The 17,535-nt window shown below is 47.5% G+C and overlaps 2 protein-coding genes across 7 annotated transcripts in view; one reads left to right on the top strand and one right to left on the bottom strand.

Moving 5' to 3' along the window:
• Positions 1-985, bottom strand: part of CEPT1 (choline/ethanolamine phosphotransferase 1) — a 32,574-nt gene extending 31,589 nt beyond the window's left edge. The window contains exon 1 of one of the 3 annotated variants that reach the window (XM_053997879.1): positions 899-985. The gene's annotated coding sequence lies outside the window, so the exon portion shown is untranslated. Of the gene's footprint in view, positions 52-320; positions 476-898 lie in introns of those variants that run through there. The other 2 variants (XM_053997877.1, XM_053997878.1) reach the window with 2 other exon arrangements.
• On the top strand, positions 50-16,458 carry DRAM2 (DNA damage regulated autophagy modulator 2). Of its 4 annotated transcripts, none has more exons than XM_053997884.1 (9): positions 50-125; positions 4,418-4,509; positions 7,229-7,386; positions 8,315-8,382; positions 8,932-9,071; positions 11,226-11,403; positions 14,760-14,842; positions 15,553-15,645; positions 16,143-16,458. In XM_053997884.1, exons 3-9 carry the CDS (start codon positions 7,256-7,258, stop codon positions 16,248-16,250), a joined length of 801 nt encoding a protein of 266 aa, XP_053853859.1. In that variant the 5' UTR covers positions 50-125; positions 4,418-4,509; positions 7,229-7,255; the 3' UTR covers positions 16,251-16,458. The 4 variants fall into 4 exon arrangements, with proteins under 4 accessions (XP_053853859.1, XP_053853860.1, XP_053853861.1 ...); XM_053997885.1 differs by lacking the exon at positions 50-125 and adding an exon at positions 875-964; XM_053997886.1 differs by lacking the exon at positions 50-125 and adding an exon at positions 907-994.
• The last annotated feature ends 1,077 nt before the right edge of the window (positions 16,459-17,535 follow it).

Below are 17,535 nucleotides of genomic sequence, written 5' to 3'. Positions count from 1 at the left end.
CTCCGCTCCCCGCACCGGGCGGCGCTCCTTTTACGCCCCTTTTGCGACGGCCGGAAAGGAGGCGGTGGCAGCGCGCGCCGGGGGCGGGGCCGGGGCAGAGCGAGGACGGCGCGGGAGCGGCTGAGGTGAAGGGGGTGGGGGGGGGGGAAAGGGGACCCAAACACCAAACCCACGTCGCTCTCAGCCCTGCCACCCCCTCAGAGAAGCCACAACCTCCCCTTCGCCCCTCCTGCCCTCTTTGTCACCCCCTAGCGACCATCCCTCGGTCTCCCTGTCACTCCTCTTAGCGGCTGCTCGGTGCTCCTGTCACTCCCTGTTACCCTCTCCGAGATCCTCTGTCACCGCCTCAGGGACCCCCCTTCATCCCCCTCAGCGACCTTCCGGTGTCCCTGTCACCGTGTCAGAGACCCCCTTGGAAGCCCCGTGTCATCCCCTCAGAGATCCTCCCATCCTCAGTGACGCCATGGCCTCTCTGTCAGCCCTCACTACCCCCTCAGTGATCCCCCAGTGTCCCCTGACCCCCTCCATGTCACCCCCACCCCACCGGCTGCCCCCACCGGCTGCCCTGCAGTCCCCACTGCCCTTCGGGACCCCCAGGAACCTCAGCTGTCCTCTCTCCCTCTCCTGACAAATCCCCCTCATCCCCTTTGTGCCCCCCTGTCAGCCCACCACCGTCCCTGCTGCCCCCCCCACCACATCCCCAGTGAGCCCCCATCACTTCCAGTAACTCCTCTGCCCCAAGGACCCCACTGAGCCCCTCTGCCCCTTCATCTCTCTGCCTTCAGCCCCCCCGTTCTCCCCTTCATTCCCTTTTCCTCCTTTCCCAAACCTCCCTCCGTCCTGGTTCCTTTTCCCTTTCCTCTCTGATTGCCCCCAGCACCCCCACTCCCCGTGTGACCTTGCAGTGACTCCAGTCCCAGCTGTCCCGTGGGAATCTCCCGGTGGCTCTGCTCCGAGGACTCAGGTGTTTGTAGCTGACACTGTGGTCAGGCAGGTGGGATTAGCCAGTTCTCTGGGTTCTTCCCTGACTCAGAGCTCCTGGATCAACCGGAGCGCCCAGCCACTGTAACAATGTGCTGGGTGTCCCAAGCAGGCTTGGGGACATCCTGTGTCACAGTGTCCTGGGCCTGGCACTGTTTGGGTTGGCTCCAGGCCATGCTGTGTCTTCTCAGCCAGGGAACAGGAGCAGGGCCAGAACATGGAGACCCCCTGGAAGCTGCTCCACAGGGCTGAAAGATTTCATGGCAACTTTTTTAGTGTCTGTACTGAGAAAACACTCAAAATGGGTCAGCTGTCATTACCCTGCAGCAGGGACAGCAGAGGTAACACATTTCCTACCTCCTTACGTCAGTGCTTTGAGGATCAGTGACCTTTACCCATGTCTTATCAGCCGGACCTGACCTGTGCAGGCTGTTCAGACACAGCCTCTGTTTGTTTAGGAAGGCACAGACAAATTCCTCTGTCCTTCTCTCAGCACTGTCCACAGGACAATTTGCTGGAGACAAAAGGAAAAAAGGAAGTGTCCCTTGGTAGGGCTTTATCTCTGCCTGTCTGGCTGACACAGCAGGGAAGAGGCAGGTTGACAACCCAGGGATCATCAGTAATTCAGGAATTTCCCTTTTCCCCACGTAATTCAACCATCTTTGCAGCTTTGTCATTCCAGGTAACATGAACTTCCTGCCCTTGATGGTCTTGTCCACCTTTCATTTTCCTTTGGAGATTCTATCCACACGCTCCCTTGGGTAGGGCGTGGCTGCATTCTTGCACTGGGAGAAACACTTCGGAGAGGGTTAAAATCTCCTTGCCTTTTGAAACACTTTCTTCACTTGCTCTTGATATTGGAAACAATCTGTGATAGTCAAACTGGAGCTTAAAAAAAAAAAAAACCCTTAAAACTCCAAAGTGCCTGAAGACCAGGATAAATATTTAAGAAAATTATAGTTATATGGAAAATTGAGGCTGGCCAATGCTGTTGTATAATCTGCTTGCAAAGGAGCTTATGAAAAAAACAAGGAGTTTGAGTGTTTTCCTTCTCCCTGTTGAAAACAATGGGATAGGACGAGGTGTTAAGAAAAATTTATCTCAGGACCTTGCATCTGGCGCACATGGCAATTCCTTTCTGCCTCCTCGTGTTTGGAGGTGCCTCTTTCTGTGCCCAGGCAGAGCTTGGGAGTTGGCAGGGATGCAGGGCAGCCGCACAGCAGGAAGTTGGGACAGCCTGGAGTACACCATGCCCTTACTGTGCCCAGGGATTTGCAGAGTGAAGCCTGTGTGGAAGATGTACAGTCTGCCCCCAGAACAGTGGGAAAACTGACTTGATTCCACTGTAAAATATTTAATGAGGAGAGAAATGTAGGGAGATAAGAACTCAGGGTAGATCTTGACTGACATAAGAGAATGTAAAGGAAGAGAAATTTATAAAGCTGTTTTTAGTGTAAGGAGAGTTAGTGAGGGGGTTTCTGCTGGGGAAGGCAAGAGGGGCAGAGCCCAACTGGTGCTGTCAGGATGATCCTCCTGGGGGGCTGCAGATTTCTCCTGAGGGACAGCTCTGATCTCTGCTCTCTGTGAGCAGGGACAGGACTCAAGGGAATGGCTGGAGCTGTGTCAGGCTGGACATCAGGGAAAGGTTCTTCCCCCAGAGGGTGCTGGGCTGCCAGAGCTGCAGGAGTGTTTGGACAGCGCTGCCAGGGATGCCCAGGGTGGGATTGTTGGGGTGTCTGTGCAGGGCAGGGTTTGGATGTGATCCTTGTGGGTCACTTCCAGCTCAGGAGATTCCGCCAGCCTGCACATACACTCTCAGTAAGAAGCTGTGCCTCAGCAGTGCTCTGTGGTGTGACTGAAGGTGCTCTTTGTGCCAGACCACATGAAAATGATGATAAATCATGTGCAGGGCTCAGCCCTGGGCTCAGTGACAGCTCAGGGTAGACAGATTCCCAGTCCTAACAGAGTGAGGGCTCCTCTGCTGCCCAGCTTGCTTTGGAGCAGTGCTGATGAGCTGCCTGTGTGGACACATTTATTTTGTAGTAAGGGCAATATGCAGGGAGAAATTGGATAGCTGTTCTGCTTTACTAAGCTTGTCCTAGCCCAGGTAGATTAGTCTGCACAGGCACATAAATATCCTCAGCAGTTAGAGAATCTGCATCGTCTCTGAGCTTCATCCCCACAGAGCTTCAGCCCCTCTGCATCCCCAAGGCAGTGCCTCAAACCTGTGGGAGGAGAAGTCAGGAGTTATGGAATGTCTGATTAAATGGACAGGCAGCATCCGTGGCTGAGGCCAACAGTGGGACAGTCAACAAGACCAATGCCAGGTTCTGCCCTTGGGTTACAACAATCCCATGGAATACTCCAAGCTGGGGAAGGAGTGGCTGGAAAGCTGATGCTGGTAACAGTGGCTGGACATGAGCCCAGGTGGGAAAGTAGGCCAATGGCACCTGGACTGTCACAGCCATGCTGTGTCCAGAAGGCCCAGCGTGGTTCCCTGTGCTGGCACTGCTGGGGTAGCTCCAGTCCTGGGGGCAGCTCTGGGCCCCTCCTGGCAAGAGAGACATTGAAGGGCTGGGGTGTGTCCAGGGAAAGGAACAGAGCTGGGGAAGGGTCTGGAGCACCGGGAGCAGCTGGGGGGCTCAGGCTGGAGAAAAGGAGGCTCAAGGGTGACCTTCTGGCTCTGCACAACTCCCTGACAGGAGGGTGCAGCCAGGGGAGGTTGGGCTCTGCTCCCAGGCAACAGGGGCCAGGGCAAGAGCAAACGGCTTCAAGCTGCACCGGGGAAGTTCAGGTTGGAAACTGAGAAAAGTTTCTTCCTGGAATATGTTGTCCAGCACTGGCATAGGCTGTCCAAGGCAGAGGTGGAGTCACCATCCCTGAAGGCATTTAAAATCTGTGGATGTGGCACCTGGGGATGTGGTTTAGTTGTGCCTTGGCAGTGCCAGAGGAAGAGTTAGACTTGATCATCTTAGAGGCCTTTTCCAACTTAAATGGTCCTGTGATACTCAGGTTGCTCCAGCCCCTCTCCAGACATGTATTTAGCGTTGCACCAGCAGGACATTGGGATATGTGTCCACAATGAAATGGGAAGTCTCCATGTTCTGTTCCCTTTCTTAGGTGAAAGCCATGGTTGTAGGCACTGATTATAGTTGCATTCACTTCATCTCTTGAAAGCTCTTCATTTCAAGTTAAATGGTTGTGTAAAAAACTCCTAAAATCAAAGAGCCTTAAACACCATTTTCATTTCATTTCTACCTCCCCACTACACACAAGCTTCACTCCTTAAACCACTTGGAATGAAGGAAAATCACGCTGGGGCAAGCCAACAGTCTAATCTGTGTCCAGTCAGCAGCAGTGACTAACAGAAGGTGCTAAGAAGAATAAACGTGGCAAGAGGTACCTCACATCTTGCTTATTTTCCTTTATATCTCAGAGTCAGAAAAATGAAGCGAACGTGGAGCTTCAGCAGAAAAATGACCTTGGATTCCCCTTAAGTGACATGTCCTCTGATGCCCTTGTTCTCAGGTATGTAGAATGTGGTTGGTTGGTTCGTTGGTTGGTTGGTTTGTTTGCAGGGGAAAGTATGTTAGTTCAGAAATAAAATTAAGGCACTATGAATATTTAAATGTGAAATGAAAAGTATATTCAGACTGGAATGCTGGGAATTACATGCCCAGGAGCATAACATTTATAACAGAGAATGTCATGCAAAATCCACATTTCTCTTTCAAATTCCCAATTTACTCATACTAGAGATGGGATTGTGAAGTTACAGTCATTACTGCTTGCAGTCTTAAAAATCATGATCAGATGGCAGACTTTATATTTAGCTTAAAAATGGGCAAGAGATCAGGCAACTTGAATTCTGTCAATCTGTTCTTATTCACTACATATCCTTAAACACCTTTACCTGTCACCAACCAGCTTTCTCACAAGCAGCTGAACCTTCACCTCTACAAGGCTGTAGTTGTCCATTCTATGCAAGAGTTGTGAAGGTTGACCAGCTCTGATCTCTTGCAAGATTCACCTGCTTTTGTTTCAACTTTTTTCTCGCCATGAGACTTTCTAGTCTTGGTGCTTCCTCTTTCTTCCTTTTCTCTTCCTCCTTTCTTTCAGCCTCTCCACCCCAGGCCATGCCCTTCTAAAACCTCTCAGTACTTCCTTCTAATTTGTTTCAACATTCTTTTGTTTTTCTCACATACAGATCTTTGCCTGGATGCCCTTGGATGTGCATTTTCCATTATTTGCTCTTCACCTTTGTCCTTTTCCATTTTCCATTTACAGTCTCCAGTTTTTAACTAAACATTTTTTCTCCTCTTCTCTCCAGTGACCATCAGGAAACACTTTTTATCTGTGAGGGTGACTGGCACTGGTTATCCCAGGCTCCCCAGAAAGGTTGTGGTATCTCCATCCCTGGGGTGTCCTCCTGCATTACTGGCTCTGGTGGCCCTGCTTGAGCAGGGAGATGGTCCAGGTGACTTCCAGAGCTCCTTTCCCCCCTCAGCCATTCTGGGAGGCTGAAATAACTCTGGTTGTGTTTGAAGCTAGTAGCAAATTACTTTGCTTTTGCAGCAAGAGTAGGGAGGAGTCATAGATCTCTCTGTGTGAGCTCACTAGAGCTAAGAGCCGTTCTTGCTCTTAGAGAACTGGGTTGAGACACAGATTTGCTGTCAGGGTGGGATTTAGGGAACTGGACAGTGTGAGTACAGAGTCATAATTTCACTGCACTGCACACGGATCTTTTCCTCCCACCTGTAAAACAGCAACTGCTGTGAGCAACCCTTGAGTTTGAGGGCTGTGGTTGGTAGCAATGAACTCAGATAGCTGAGAGGTCGTGAAGCCAGGCTGGATGGAGCTCATCAAGCTGCTCTAGTGAAAGGTGCCCCTGCCCTGTTAATATGGGTATTGTTATTATTGATATTACAATCCATGGGAAAGTTCTGATTCACTCTCCACAAAAGAATTGGGTTTATCTTCTCAAAACTTCACCGGTGATATCTTCTAAAAGTTATCTTTACAACATAGAATAAATAGATCTAAATGTTACTTCAGTTTTGATTTAATCTAAATTATGAAGGGTTTTTATATTTTCACTGACATTTCATCCTAAACATTAATAAATTTAAAAAACAAACGAATTTTTAAAAATTGTTGCAGAATGGCAAAGTCATTTTCTGTCCCACTCTGTGAGGTACCTCAGCACAAGCTTCTCCTTGGCAATACCCAAATCTAGACAGGATGGGAGGAAGAGATGTGGGGAAATGGAGCTGTTTGCTCAACATTAACACAGTGAGCCCAGGAAACCCCCCAGTGCTTTGAGAGAGCCCATCAGCACATTATGGAGGGACAACAAAATGAGACTGTGAAGCAAAGAGGATTCAGAGTAGAAAATAAAACCTATGTGTGTGCAACTAATGGCAGGGTTAGATGGGATACTGGGATATTCCTCCCTGTGAGGGTGGTGAGGCCCTGGTAGAGGTTGTCCAGAAAAGCTGTGGCTGCCCCATCCTTGGAAGTGTCCAAGGCCAGGTTGGACAGAGCTTGGAGCAACCTGGGATAGTGGAAGGTGTCGCTGCCCATGGCAGGGGGTGGAACAAGATGGGATTTAAAGTCCCTTCCAGCCCTGGGACTCTATAACAGATGTTAAGTCACAGAGTCTGACAGGGAATAATTGAGGGCAGGTATTAAAGTAATTTTGGGTCATTTCCTCCACATCTACCCAGCTAAGTGTTAATAGAAGCTGGAGGCTCCACCACAGCCACCATCAGTTGCAGTGTCAGTGCAGGGACACGTTTTCTGTCAGCTCACTCTACTGACCTGGTGTTGTGACACAAGGCTGAGAAGAAAATGTTACTCACAGTGACCCACATGACCCTTTTCTGGCAGCAAAAAATCCAAGTCACGTAGTAAAATGACAGTACTGGTTTCTAATGATGCTCTTAAGAATTTCAGAATTAACATTTCCAGATGTAATTCTGCTTATTTATGAATTCTTCTGTGAAGTCAGTGTTCACTTTGGGTTTGCAGGAGAGGACCGAAAGCAATATCAAACTGCTGTATGGGAAGCAGCCTGCCTCAAGGAAAGCAAAACTTCAGAGTCCTTGTAGTAAAATCCTAGATAACCTTTGAGAATCTCAGCAAACCTTTCAGAACTCTCAGTAAACACTTGAGAACTCAGTAAATTTGAGAATCTCAGTAAACATTTGAGAACTCTTAGTAAACCTTTGCATTTGGTTTTTCACAGTGTCTGGAGGCAGAAGTCAGCCCTGAAATGTGGTGGTTCCAGCAAGGCCTCTCCTTCCTGCCCGTGGCGCTGGTTGTGTGGTCAGCAGCATCGTTTGTGTTTTCCTACATTACTGCAATTGTCCTGCACCACGTTGACCCTTTGATGCCCTACATCAGGTCAGTGATGTCCAACCTGTGTCAGAGCACTGAACTGACGCCACTCCTGTGAGTTCTTCCCAACTCCAGACTTAAATAGCAGTTCTTACCCAAGAGCTCCAGTTCTAAAGTTACTCTTTATAGGCATTGTATATATAGTTATAGGTGATATTAAACTGACAGAGGGGAAATTCAGGTTAAATGTTAGGAAGAAATTCCTTCCCTGTGAGCGTGGTGAATCTAGCACAAGTTGCTCAGAGATGCTGTTGCTGCCCCATGCCTGGAAGTGTCCAAGGCCAGGTTGGATGGGGCTTGGAGCACCCTGGGATGGTGGAACATGTCCCTGGTTGGCATGAGATAGTTGAGATGAACTTTAAGGTCCTTCCCAACCTCCTTCTGGGATTTATGTGTTACTCTATTTAAAGGTGTCTGGTTTTGTGCAAAACTCTAAGTTTTGGCTCTGTGAACATACACTTAAAAATGATGATGAACTGGGGGTGCCTCACCACATCCCTGCTCAGAGTGAAGCCACTTGCTGCCACCAGGTTTGTTGCACCAGAAAATCCATACTAAAATCTACATTGCCAACTTTATATTATCAAGGCTGATATATATAACTCAAGCTTTGCTCTTTCAGTTTTCCATGTTCTTCATTTTTCCAGTTTTAATCCTTTTTATTCACCTTTTATGGCATCAAGATCGATATGAAAGGAACAGTTACTCTGAGCATGATCATTCCCTGCTCCAAGGCAAGCTTGTCTTTACCATGGTGATTTCTACAGCTCTAAAACCAGCACAGCATAGTTTGAGTAATGAAAAATTCAGTGAAAATCATCTGGGAGGCACTTTTTTTACATGTCCTTTGTAGACTGAAATAAGTAAAGTTGTGTTGGAAGTATTTTTAATATAAATAATATAGGATATGTATCACTCCATTTATCTTTTCCAGTGATACAGGGACAATACCACCTGAAAGATGCTTATTTGGGATCATGTTAAATGTTTCAACCTTCTTGGGTGAGTACAGAAAACTGTCCTTGGTGAGCTGCAGGCAGTTCTGTAATGCAACAGCTTTAAAAAAGTTCACTTCTTTCTCCAGATCATTAAACAGCACAGAATTCTTACTCAAAAACTAAATACTGAGCAATAAATCTCACTTCTCTTAAGAGATTCAAAATGTGTATTCAGGGATGTTATCCATGAATTGCCAGTATGCGATTGTGGATTCCAGAAGGACAAAAAATGCATTCAAAAAAACAAACAGAAAAGTAAAAGCAATAAAAATGCAAATTCAAGGCAGTCACCTTACCTGTACTACAACAATGGAGGGAGGGAAAACAACCTAATATGACTTTTAAATGAAATAGCTCCAAAAAATCTAATAATTTTATTTGTTTGTCATTATATTATTTCAATTTTCATTTCCAGCCTTTCAGCTTTCCTATTTCACTGTGCCCTAAAAAAATAATTGTATTTTAAAAGTTGCCTCCGTCACTCAGCATCTTCCCAGGTAAACAAGGCCACTGCTCCCCAGCAGGAATCTTATGCCTGTGGCTGTCTTTGCAGGGATGGCCACCATGTACGTCCGGTACAAACAAGTGTCTGCCCTGAGCCCAGAAAAACCCAAGATCCTCAGGCTGAATAAGCTGGGCCTCACACTGGGATGGATGAGCTGCTTTGGACTCTGCATTATTGCAAATTTCCAGGTTTGTGCGCCACGTGCATTGCTCTGCCCCTGCCAGAGCTGTGTCTGTTCTGAGATACCTGCTGTCATACCTGATAAACTGTGGATTTACAGAAACTGCCAAACTGCTTTTTTGTGAAATTCTCTACAGAGAACGGTTAAAAAATATAAGGTTTGACTTTTAATTTGTTAGTTATTCCTTATTTGCTTTGGGATTTGTGAGCAGCTGTTCATGACATTTCAAAACATTCATAACCACCAAGATTGCAGAAGCCCCACTTGGATCTCCTTCCAGCAGGTTGAAAACCTGAGGTCCAGATTGAAAGCCTGCAACTGGGGCTCAGGAGAATCAGGTATCAAATAGTATAAAAGGTATCAAAAACTTGTTACAACTAGAAGCAAAGCCAACAAAACCACCCAACCTCACAAGCCGAGCTCTGAAAAACCTGCCCTCTTGGGTAGACTGTCCTTCAAACCTTCTCAAATTCTTGAAAATTCTGCAACATTAATTCTTCTGATTTTCTCCATCCCAGGTCTCTATCTTTTCTTCTCCCCAATACTTTCCACTCCAAAAACCCCAAATCTGATATTCTCACCCATCACACCATGAGCAAGTCCCCATCGTTGGCTTTATTTGCCAGGTGATTGTATAATTGCCAGCCTTATCACATTAATTTCCTGATGGATTTTGGGGCTCTGTTGTGGTGCCTGTAGCCACCACAGGCTGCAGTGTCACCTTGGGCTCCTGCTGGATTAGGAACAGGGAAAACCAAAGAGGAAAAGCTCCTGGAAAGCTCCACCTTTTCCCTAGCACAGCTCCTAAAGTGCTTCAGCAGCCCCTGTCTTCGAAACCTCAGCACTCTCATTCTAGACATTTTTTCTTTTGGAGGCCTCAATCTATTTACTATTTTCTAGACCCCTCAGAGGTCCCAGCCTCCCATTCCACCAAGAAGAATCCTCCAGGCTCTGCTCAACTCCATGATTTCCCTCCACTGCCCTCAAGAAAGAGTTTTTCTACGTTCTTTGCATTTCACAACAGTCAAAACCCAGGAGGTGCATGTTAATTTGGTAACAGTTTGTGTATCGTTTAATCTTGAGCAAAACAAAAGTTGGAAGTGATGCTCTTGCATATTGCCCTGCAATCCACTGGTGACTGAAGACCCCAAAGTGTAAAAATAAAGAATTTCTCTCTGCTGACACCTCCCTGCACAGTACATGATTTTGGAGCACACACTTTTGCAACCTGTATATTTCTTAAATAGAAATTCTCATTGTGGATGCAGCTCTTACAATTTGTTTGTGCACAGAAGGTGCACAACGAAAAGCTTGGTCTTAAGAGTTACTCAGTAAGATACACAGAGAACCTCATGTTTTAGGGAAGGAAACATCTGCACGATTAAGGTGCAGGGAGGCCGCCAGGCCTTGGCTTGTGCAACAGGTCAGATGACACTTTTTGTTCCCTGTCTCTGGCTCATGTGCTAAGCTGGGGATGAGAGGAAAGGGCTGAACACACGTGGGTTTTCATACACATATATTTTAAAAACAATTTTTTTGTTGGGTTGGATTTTTTGGAATATCTTCTGGTTTTAGTTATTTTTGCTATTTGACACTTGGTTCTCGTGGTGGTGTTTTTAAGTATTGCTGCTTGATTGAACCCTGTTCCCTCAGAGTATTCCAAGATACTAATTTGATAAACAATCGTTATTCAAACCAGAATTCATTCAGAGAAATGCAAAACCTCATTATTTTTAATCCAAAATTAGATGCTAGTATTGTGTTGTATCTGTCCTGTATTACATAATCTTTCATAGATGCCCAGGTTCCTGGGGTAGAAATGTTGTCACTCCCACTCCCTGCCCACCTGCAGGGATTCTCTCACCCAGTTCCTGTGATATTGTCCATTTATGAGAAGAGCTCTCACAAATTCCTGTACTGAAGGTTCAGCTGTGACCTGTAACATCACCACAAGAACTTAACAAAAATAGAAATTCCAGAGGCTGGCAGGTTCTGCCTTCCAGAAATCTTCCAATGGGGTTTCCAAAAAAAGTCTCCTGAGGACTGGCACAGTCCAGAACTGCTTAGCTCAGAATGGGAGAAGGTCACTGAGGGGTGGATGCCAGAGGTTTACAGAAGAAAATGAAACCAGGTTTTCACAGGCAGCACTTTCTTTCCCTAGAAATGCATCCTGTACTACATCCACGTGCTGGGAGCCTGCCTGACCTTTGGGGTGGGGTCCATTTACATGCTGGTTCAGACCATCCTGTCCTACCTGATGCAGCCAGAACTTCACAGCAAAGACATCTTCTGGGCCCGCCTGGCCGTGTTCCTGTGGAGCTGTTCCAGCATCTTGAGCAGTATCCTTTGCCTGGGCAGTGGCACCAAAACCCAGCAGTCTCCACAGGATTTACGCCTACTTGAACTGAACCACCACCATGTGCCACAAGAGGCCTGTCATCCTTGATTGTTCACCCTATAGAGTGCCCTGTTCTGTATTCCAGCCTGGGAATTTCAGGGAAAATTGTTAATCCCTTTAGTACTTTTAATATTCCCCCCTGGATATTAAAAAAAAAAAAAAAAAAAGGTAAGAGGGACAGTTACTACCCTTTCTCCTCCCCTTACCTACTGCACACCAGAGACTGAAAACAGGAAAAATAAGAGGTCTGACTAAATTAAGAAATATGGGGCCAAAGGGAAGTGTCCTTAAGGGATGGGTGGTTTCAATGGGGGGAAAAAAACAGGTAAGAAATAAAAGTGTGTTCCTGAGGACAAAAATGGTGCAGTGTGTTAGATTAGGATACAACTGAAAAAGAAACAGAATGTAGCACAAGAGGAAAACAGACCATGTGGAGCAGGGCTGTGCCAGCTGGCTCTAGAACAGGGATGATGTGCTGGCACTTGCCAGGGAGACAAGTCTGGAGCACATTTCAAGGGTGAGCTGGGTGGGGGGACTTTGACCTCTGATCTCCTCCCTGCCCATCCTGCAGTTCAAAAGACAAGATATTTCTGACTGGCATTCCCTACCACCTTCCCTCAGCATCAGAGTTCATCACCCCCTTTAGCTCTGTATTCCAAGTGCTGGAAGCAGCTGTGGGGTTTAGAGAAAGAGAGAAGCACAGAATGGTTTGTGTTGAAGGGACCTTCTAGTGCTGCCCTGTCTCAGTGGGAATCCATTCTGGAACATTTATCCATATATTTATATAACAAATGTGGGCAAACTCACTCAGAAATAGAGGCCTTTTTCCTCTCCCAAATCATTGAAACAGTCAGGAGACTGCACCAGAATAGTTCCCCTTCTCACCACAATGGACTTGGAAATTGGATTTGAAAATTAAACTAAGTTTTTGTGTCAAATAGGACAATAACACCAAACTTCCTGAATTCTAGAGACACAAGTTGCAAAACCCATTGCTTAAACACTATCCCATCTGCAGCTGTATCCAGGCCACTGATTTAATCCCCACCAATCCCACATATTTGCAGGCTGGCAGCCAATAGCAACACTAAACTGTATGTCCCATTTCACAAGGTTGGAGCATCTTGCTGGGCTCCCATCCCTGCTGCTGCAGGATTATAGAATCTGAAGGAGTCAGAGGAGCAGGGACAGTGGGGCACAGGCTTGTTATCCATCATGAAGGACCTTCACCTGCTGAGGGGCCTTGGCAGACAGCAAGGAAATCCTCTGAGAAACTTGGAGAATTTTTGTATTTAACAGAAATTTTTAGTATTAGCAACCAAGATTTTCAGTTTTGAATAGGGAGGAACCAAATGGGTGAAACTAAAATATGTTCTATGAACAATATGATCTGCTGCAAGTTACGTTCCTCTTACAGATGCCAAAAGCCCACAAACCTCAGATTTGTAGAGGTTTTTGTGCCAATGTAGACTAACCAAAATTATAGGGAAGTTGTAGAAGTAATGATGTGTACATATATAACAATGAAAGAGGAAGAAAAGGGAATTTATTGTTCTAAATTAACAGCTTATAATATCATAAGGGAAAGATGGGGAAAGGGAGAAGTCTGTGGCCTTGGGTTAAATGTTGTAATAGGTACTGGAAGACAGAAGGAAATGTATTTTGTGTCAGCTCTGGGGTCACAGCAGTGCCCATTCCCTGTGCCAGCACTGCTAGGGCAGCTCTGGTCCTGGGGACAGCTCTGGGCCCCTCCTGACAAGAGAGACACTGAGGAGCTGGAGCACATCCAGGGAGGGGAAATGGAGCTGGGAAGGGGTCTGGGGCACCAGGAGCAGCTGAGGGAGCAGCGGGGGGGCTCAGCCTGGAGAAAAGGAGGCTCAGGGGGGACCTTCTGGCTCTGCACAGCTCCTGACAGGAGGGGACAGCCAGGATGGGGTTGTGCTCTGCTGCTGGGGAGCAAGGGCCAGGACAAGAGGAAACAGCCTCAAGCTGTGTCAAGGGAGGTTCAGGTTGGATATGAGGGAAAATTTCTTCATAGAAAGGGTGGTCAGGCACTGGCACAGCTGCCCAGGGCAGTGGTGGAGTCACCATCCCTGGAGAGATTTAAAAGGCATGTGGATGTGGCACTTGGAGATGTGGGTTTGTGGTGGCCTTGGCCTTGGGGAACAATTGGACTCAACCTCAGAGGTCTTTTCCAACCTAAATAATTATCTGAATCTATGAAAATACCCCTGGTCCTGTGGTGGAGTGTAACAGCAGAACTGCCAGCCCAGAGCAAGGCAGTTGATGACCCACTGTAATGGGGGGGCAGGGAGGGGAATGGGAACCAGTTATTTTTATATCACAATGATTAAATTCTTCCCACTGCAGCAGGAACTCAGGCAGATAACAAACAGCTCCTAGAGCTGCCCAATTCAATTAAGCAGAAAATTGGGTGTCTGTAGTCCAATCAGTAACCAGAGCTGCTAAACCACTCACATCCATTTTGAAATAAGCTTTGGAAGTCTGGGTTCTTAAGGCCATGTTTGTGCTAGGAAGTCCAGTCTTGTTCACTACCAAAATTAATTTTTCACATCAGGAGGCTCTTCATGTTTAATCTCATTAACCACTGACAAATTTAATATCTTAATCCTATGAAAATCAGGTTGTCTATAAATTAATGATCTGAGTTTCATTTGTTGTGTAGCAGGAGCACTTTTTTGGGTACCTTCCCCCTGTAAGATGTTGAAGTGACATCAAACACTCCAGAAGGATCTAGGTCTTGGATTAAATGGGGGATCATTGTCAGATGGCGTGAAATCCAAAGCACTTCTCAAACCTTGACTAGGAGGGAAATAGAAAAGCCAAATATCCTCTTTGCTGCAGGTGATACAGAATTCCAACCTGTGGCCCACAGCAAGAATGCAAGGTAGTTGAGACATTGACAAGCCATCAGAGAAAGAGATCCAGACTCTTATTAGGGTGGGAAATACCAGTAAAAATAAATTAAAATGCTCAGTAAGTGTGCACATCTGATCATAGCTTAAACACTTCCACGAGAGCGCTTTGTTTGATCAGAGGAATAACAAGAGGCAGCACACAGAGAACAGAAATAATGGGTTTAGGTTCAAATTAACCCTTTCATGTGACAATAACCAGTGGGCTGGGACAAGCTATGGGTTGAAGGGCACAATGTGAATGGTCCATGGCACCATTACTGCTCCTCTGGCTGAGACCTCATAGCCTCAGCTCAACACAGTCTGCAACTTCCATGTTCCTCATTCTTGGCTTTGAATCTTCCTTAACCTCTTCCTTCAGTGTTTGTGTCCTCAGTTGTGTTGTACAGTGGATTGTATGGACAGAACCTGGTGCAGAAGCTGCACTGGGACCCTCAGGAAAGAGTAAGTGAGTGGGGGGGGGGGGGGGGGGGCCGGAAATGGAGACCAAATCCAGCTGGATTTGGAGGGACAGGTGGGAACTTCCTGCAGGTCACAGCACAGACTGGGATGGGAGAGGAGAGAGCTGTGCCAGCCGAACCAGCCAGCAGATCCTTGGAATTGTGGGATCCCAGACTGGTTTGGGTTGGGGGGACATTAAAGCCCATCCAGTTCCACCCCCTGCCATGGGCAGGGACACCTCCCATTATCCCAGCTTGCTCCAAGCCCCGTCCAACCTGGCCTTGGACTTCCAGGGATGGGGCAGCCACAGCTGCTCTGGGCAACCTGTGCCAGCACTTGCTGAAGTACTGATTGCACAAAACTGTTGGATGTTCAAGTGTAACTCTAAATTAATCCCTCCTGCATCTTGAGGAGGGCCTTGAACCTCTCTGCTCATTGTTAGTTGAGCTCTGGATTGAGCCTTCAGGTTTTGTAGGTGCATATTAAATTCCAAGTGGGCATCATCCCAGTTGGAGCAGGTGTTTTCCTGGTCATTCTCATTCTTCAGCACTTCATTCGTGGAGATTCCAGATACAATAAGGGATTTTGGTCTCTAGTGGGAATAGTTCTGGATGTAAGATCTCACATGGGATGTCACAAGTCACAAGCCATCCTTGTGCCACTGCAGGTTCCAGGGCAGTTTTCACATGGATTTTTTCCCCTCTGTAACATAGGGCTACACCCCCCACATCATCAGCACCGTCTCTGAGTGGTCGTTGGCATTCTCCTTCCTCAGCTTCTTCCTCACCTACATCCGTGACTTCCAGGTAAAATGAAGTTAACATTCTCTGTTTCTGAATAGCCCAGTGTGGTGCAGCAGGGCAGCCTTAGATTTTATGGGATCATGGAATCGTTTTGGTTGGAGAAGACCTTTAAGGTGATGGAGTCCAGCCATTAACCTGGCATGGATCAGTCACCAGGGCTGGAGACCCATGAGCAGCTCTAAGTGACCCCCACAGAGTCTGTCCCTGCTGTGTCCCTGCTGTGTTACCACAGCTCCAGCATCAGTCTGGCTTTAACTAGCCTTGACTCGCCCCGACTGACTTCACTTCCAGTCCTGTCACAACCACAGGGGCCTTTTCCTCCAGGACAAGGCAAATGATGGAGCCAGTCCAGAGCACAGCTAGGAGCCAGGCACATGGTTCTGAGCTGATCTGTTGGTATTCACAAAAAATCTTTGGCGTTTCCTCTGGCCACTGAACTTCCCAGTGCCAAGGCAGTGAAGGAGCCACTCACAGGGACTCCCTTTGCTTTCCCTCCACAGAAAATCTCCCTGCGAGCCGTGGTCAGCCTGCAGGGCCAGACCCTGCACGAGAGCCCAGGGAGCTTCAGGGCAGAGGAGCAGGCACTGCTCATAGCAGGGAGCATCTGATGGATGTAGAGAACTCAGGAATTTATAAGCAATAACAGCTGCTATTTCTAAACATTAATTTTATATTAAAAAAAGTATGAAGTGATTGTCTTGTACTTGACATCAAGGGCTTTGCACAGCTTTGCAAATGTTACCAGTACTGTGAATGAGTCTGTGACATTTCTACATTTTCCAATGTCATGAAGGATTAAATGAAGGTTATTAATGAGTTGTGTCTCCTTGTCTCTTCCTCCACACCCAGTTTGACCTCCCTCACCCTCCTCTCTCCAGTGCTCCTCAGGCCAAATCCTTTTGGATGGCAGAGTCTCCAGCCTCACCTCTGCTCCCCTTGGGCCCAGGGGGCTGATCTATGCCCTGTAGTTTGGGCCAGATGGGATGGACCCCAAAGCCACCCCATCCTCTGAGCAGCCCATAGGGAAAAACCTCTTCACACCACAGCCTGCTCTGGAGATCAAGAGGCAGCTGAGCAGCTCCCTCCTGCTGGAAGGGCAGCCCTGTGCTGGCTCTGGAGAGGAGTGACAGGGAGCAGCAGGAACCACATAGCCATGGAATCCCAGAAGGGTTTGGCTCAGAAGGGACCTTAAAGCCCATCCCATTCCATCCCCTGCCATGCACAAGGACACCTTCCAGCTTGTTCCAGGCCCTGTCCAACCTGGCCTTCCTTCCCTCCCTCTCCCTGGCAGTTGTTGGAGCTGACAGGCAGGTTGACCCAGGAGTTCTCATGCCAAGCATCCCTGTTAGACAGGTGGAAGAGTTGGCCAAGGCAGCCCATGTCCTGTTCCCTCCCGACCAAGAGCTGTCCCCTAAACACCCCAGAGTGTGACCCCCTGTTCCTGTGCTCTCGACATCCCTGGTGCTCCCTGAGAGCCTCCAACCTAAGCCAGCTGCTCCTTCCTCCAGCTGCTTCCAGCAGCTCCCAGAGTGCTGACAGCCTTTATCCCAACCCTGTGGAGTGTCTGTGTGCTCCAAAGGCTGAGCTCCACGAGCCTCTAAGTGCCAGACACACCAGCTGCTTCCAGGGTCAATCCATAGGGACAATCTCCTACACTCATGCCCAGGTCAAGCCAGAAGCCTTAAAAACAAGTATCTCAAATTCTACCAAAGTACAGCAGATTGAGGGGGATATCTGATTGCACACAGACCTACCAAGTACCTCCACAGCTGCCTCTGAGCCCTGCTTGGCAGGAATAGCTCAGTTCCCTTCCCAAGTTACTGCTCAAGGCTTGTACATGTGTTCCAGCACATTTCCTCCCACACCAGAAGCCCTTACGTTGGCACCTTCCCT

This window comes from Vidua macroura, chromosome 24, assembly GCF_024509145.1.
Source record: "Vidua macroura isolate BioBank_ID:100142 chromosome 24, ASM2450914v1, whole genome shotgun sequence".
In the NCBI taxonomy this organism is placed as follows: Eukaryota; Metazoa; Chordata; class Aves; order Passeriformes; family Viduidae; genus Vidua; species Vidua macroura.
This window is presented reverse-complemented; position numbering and strand designations above follow the sequence as displayed.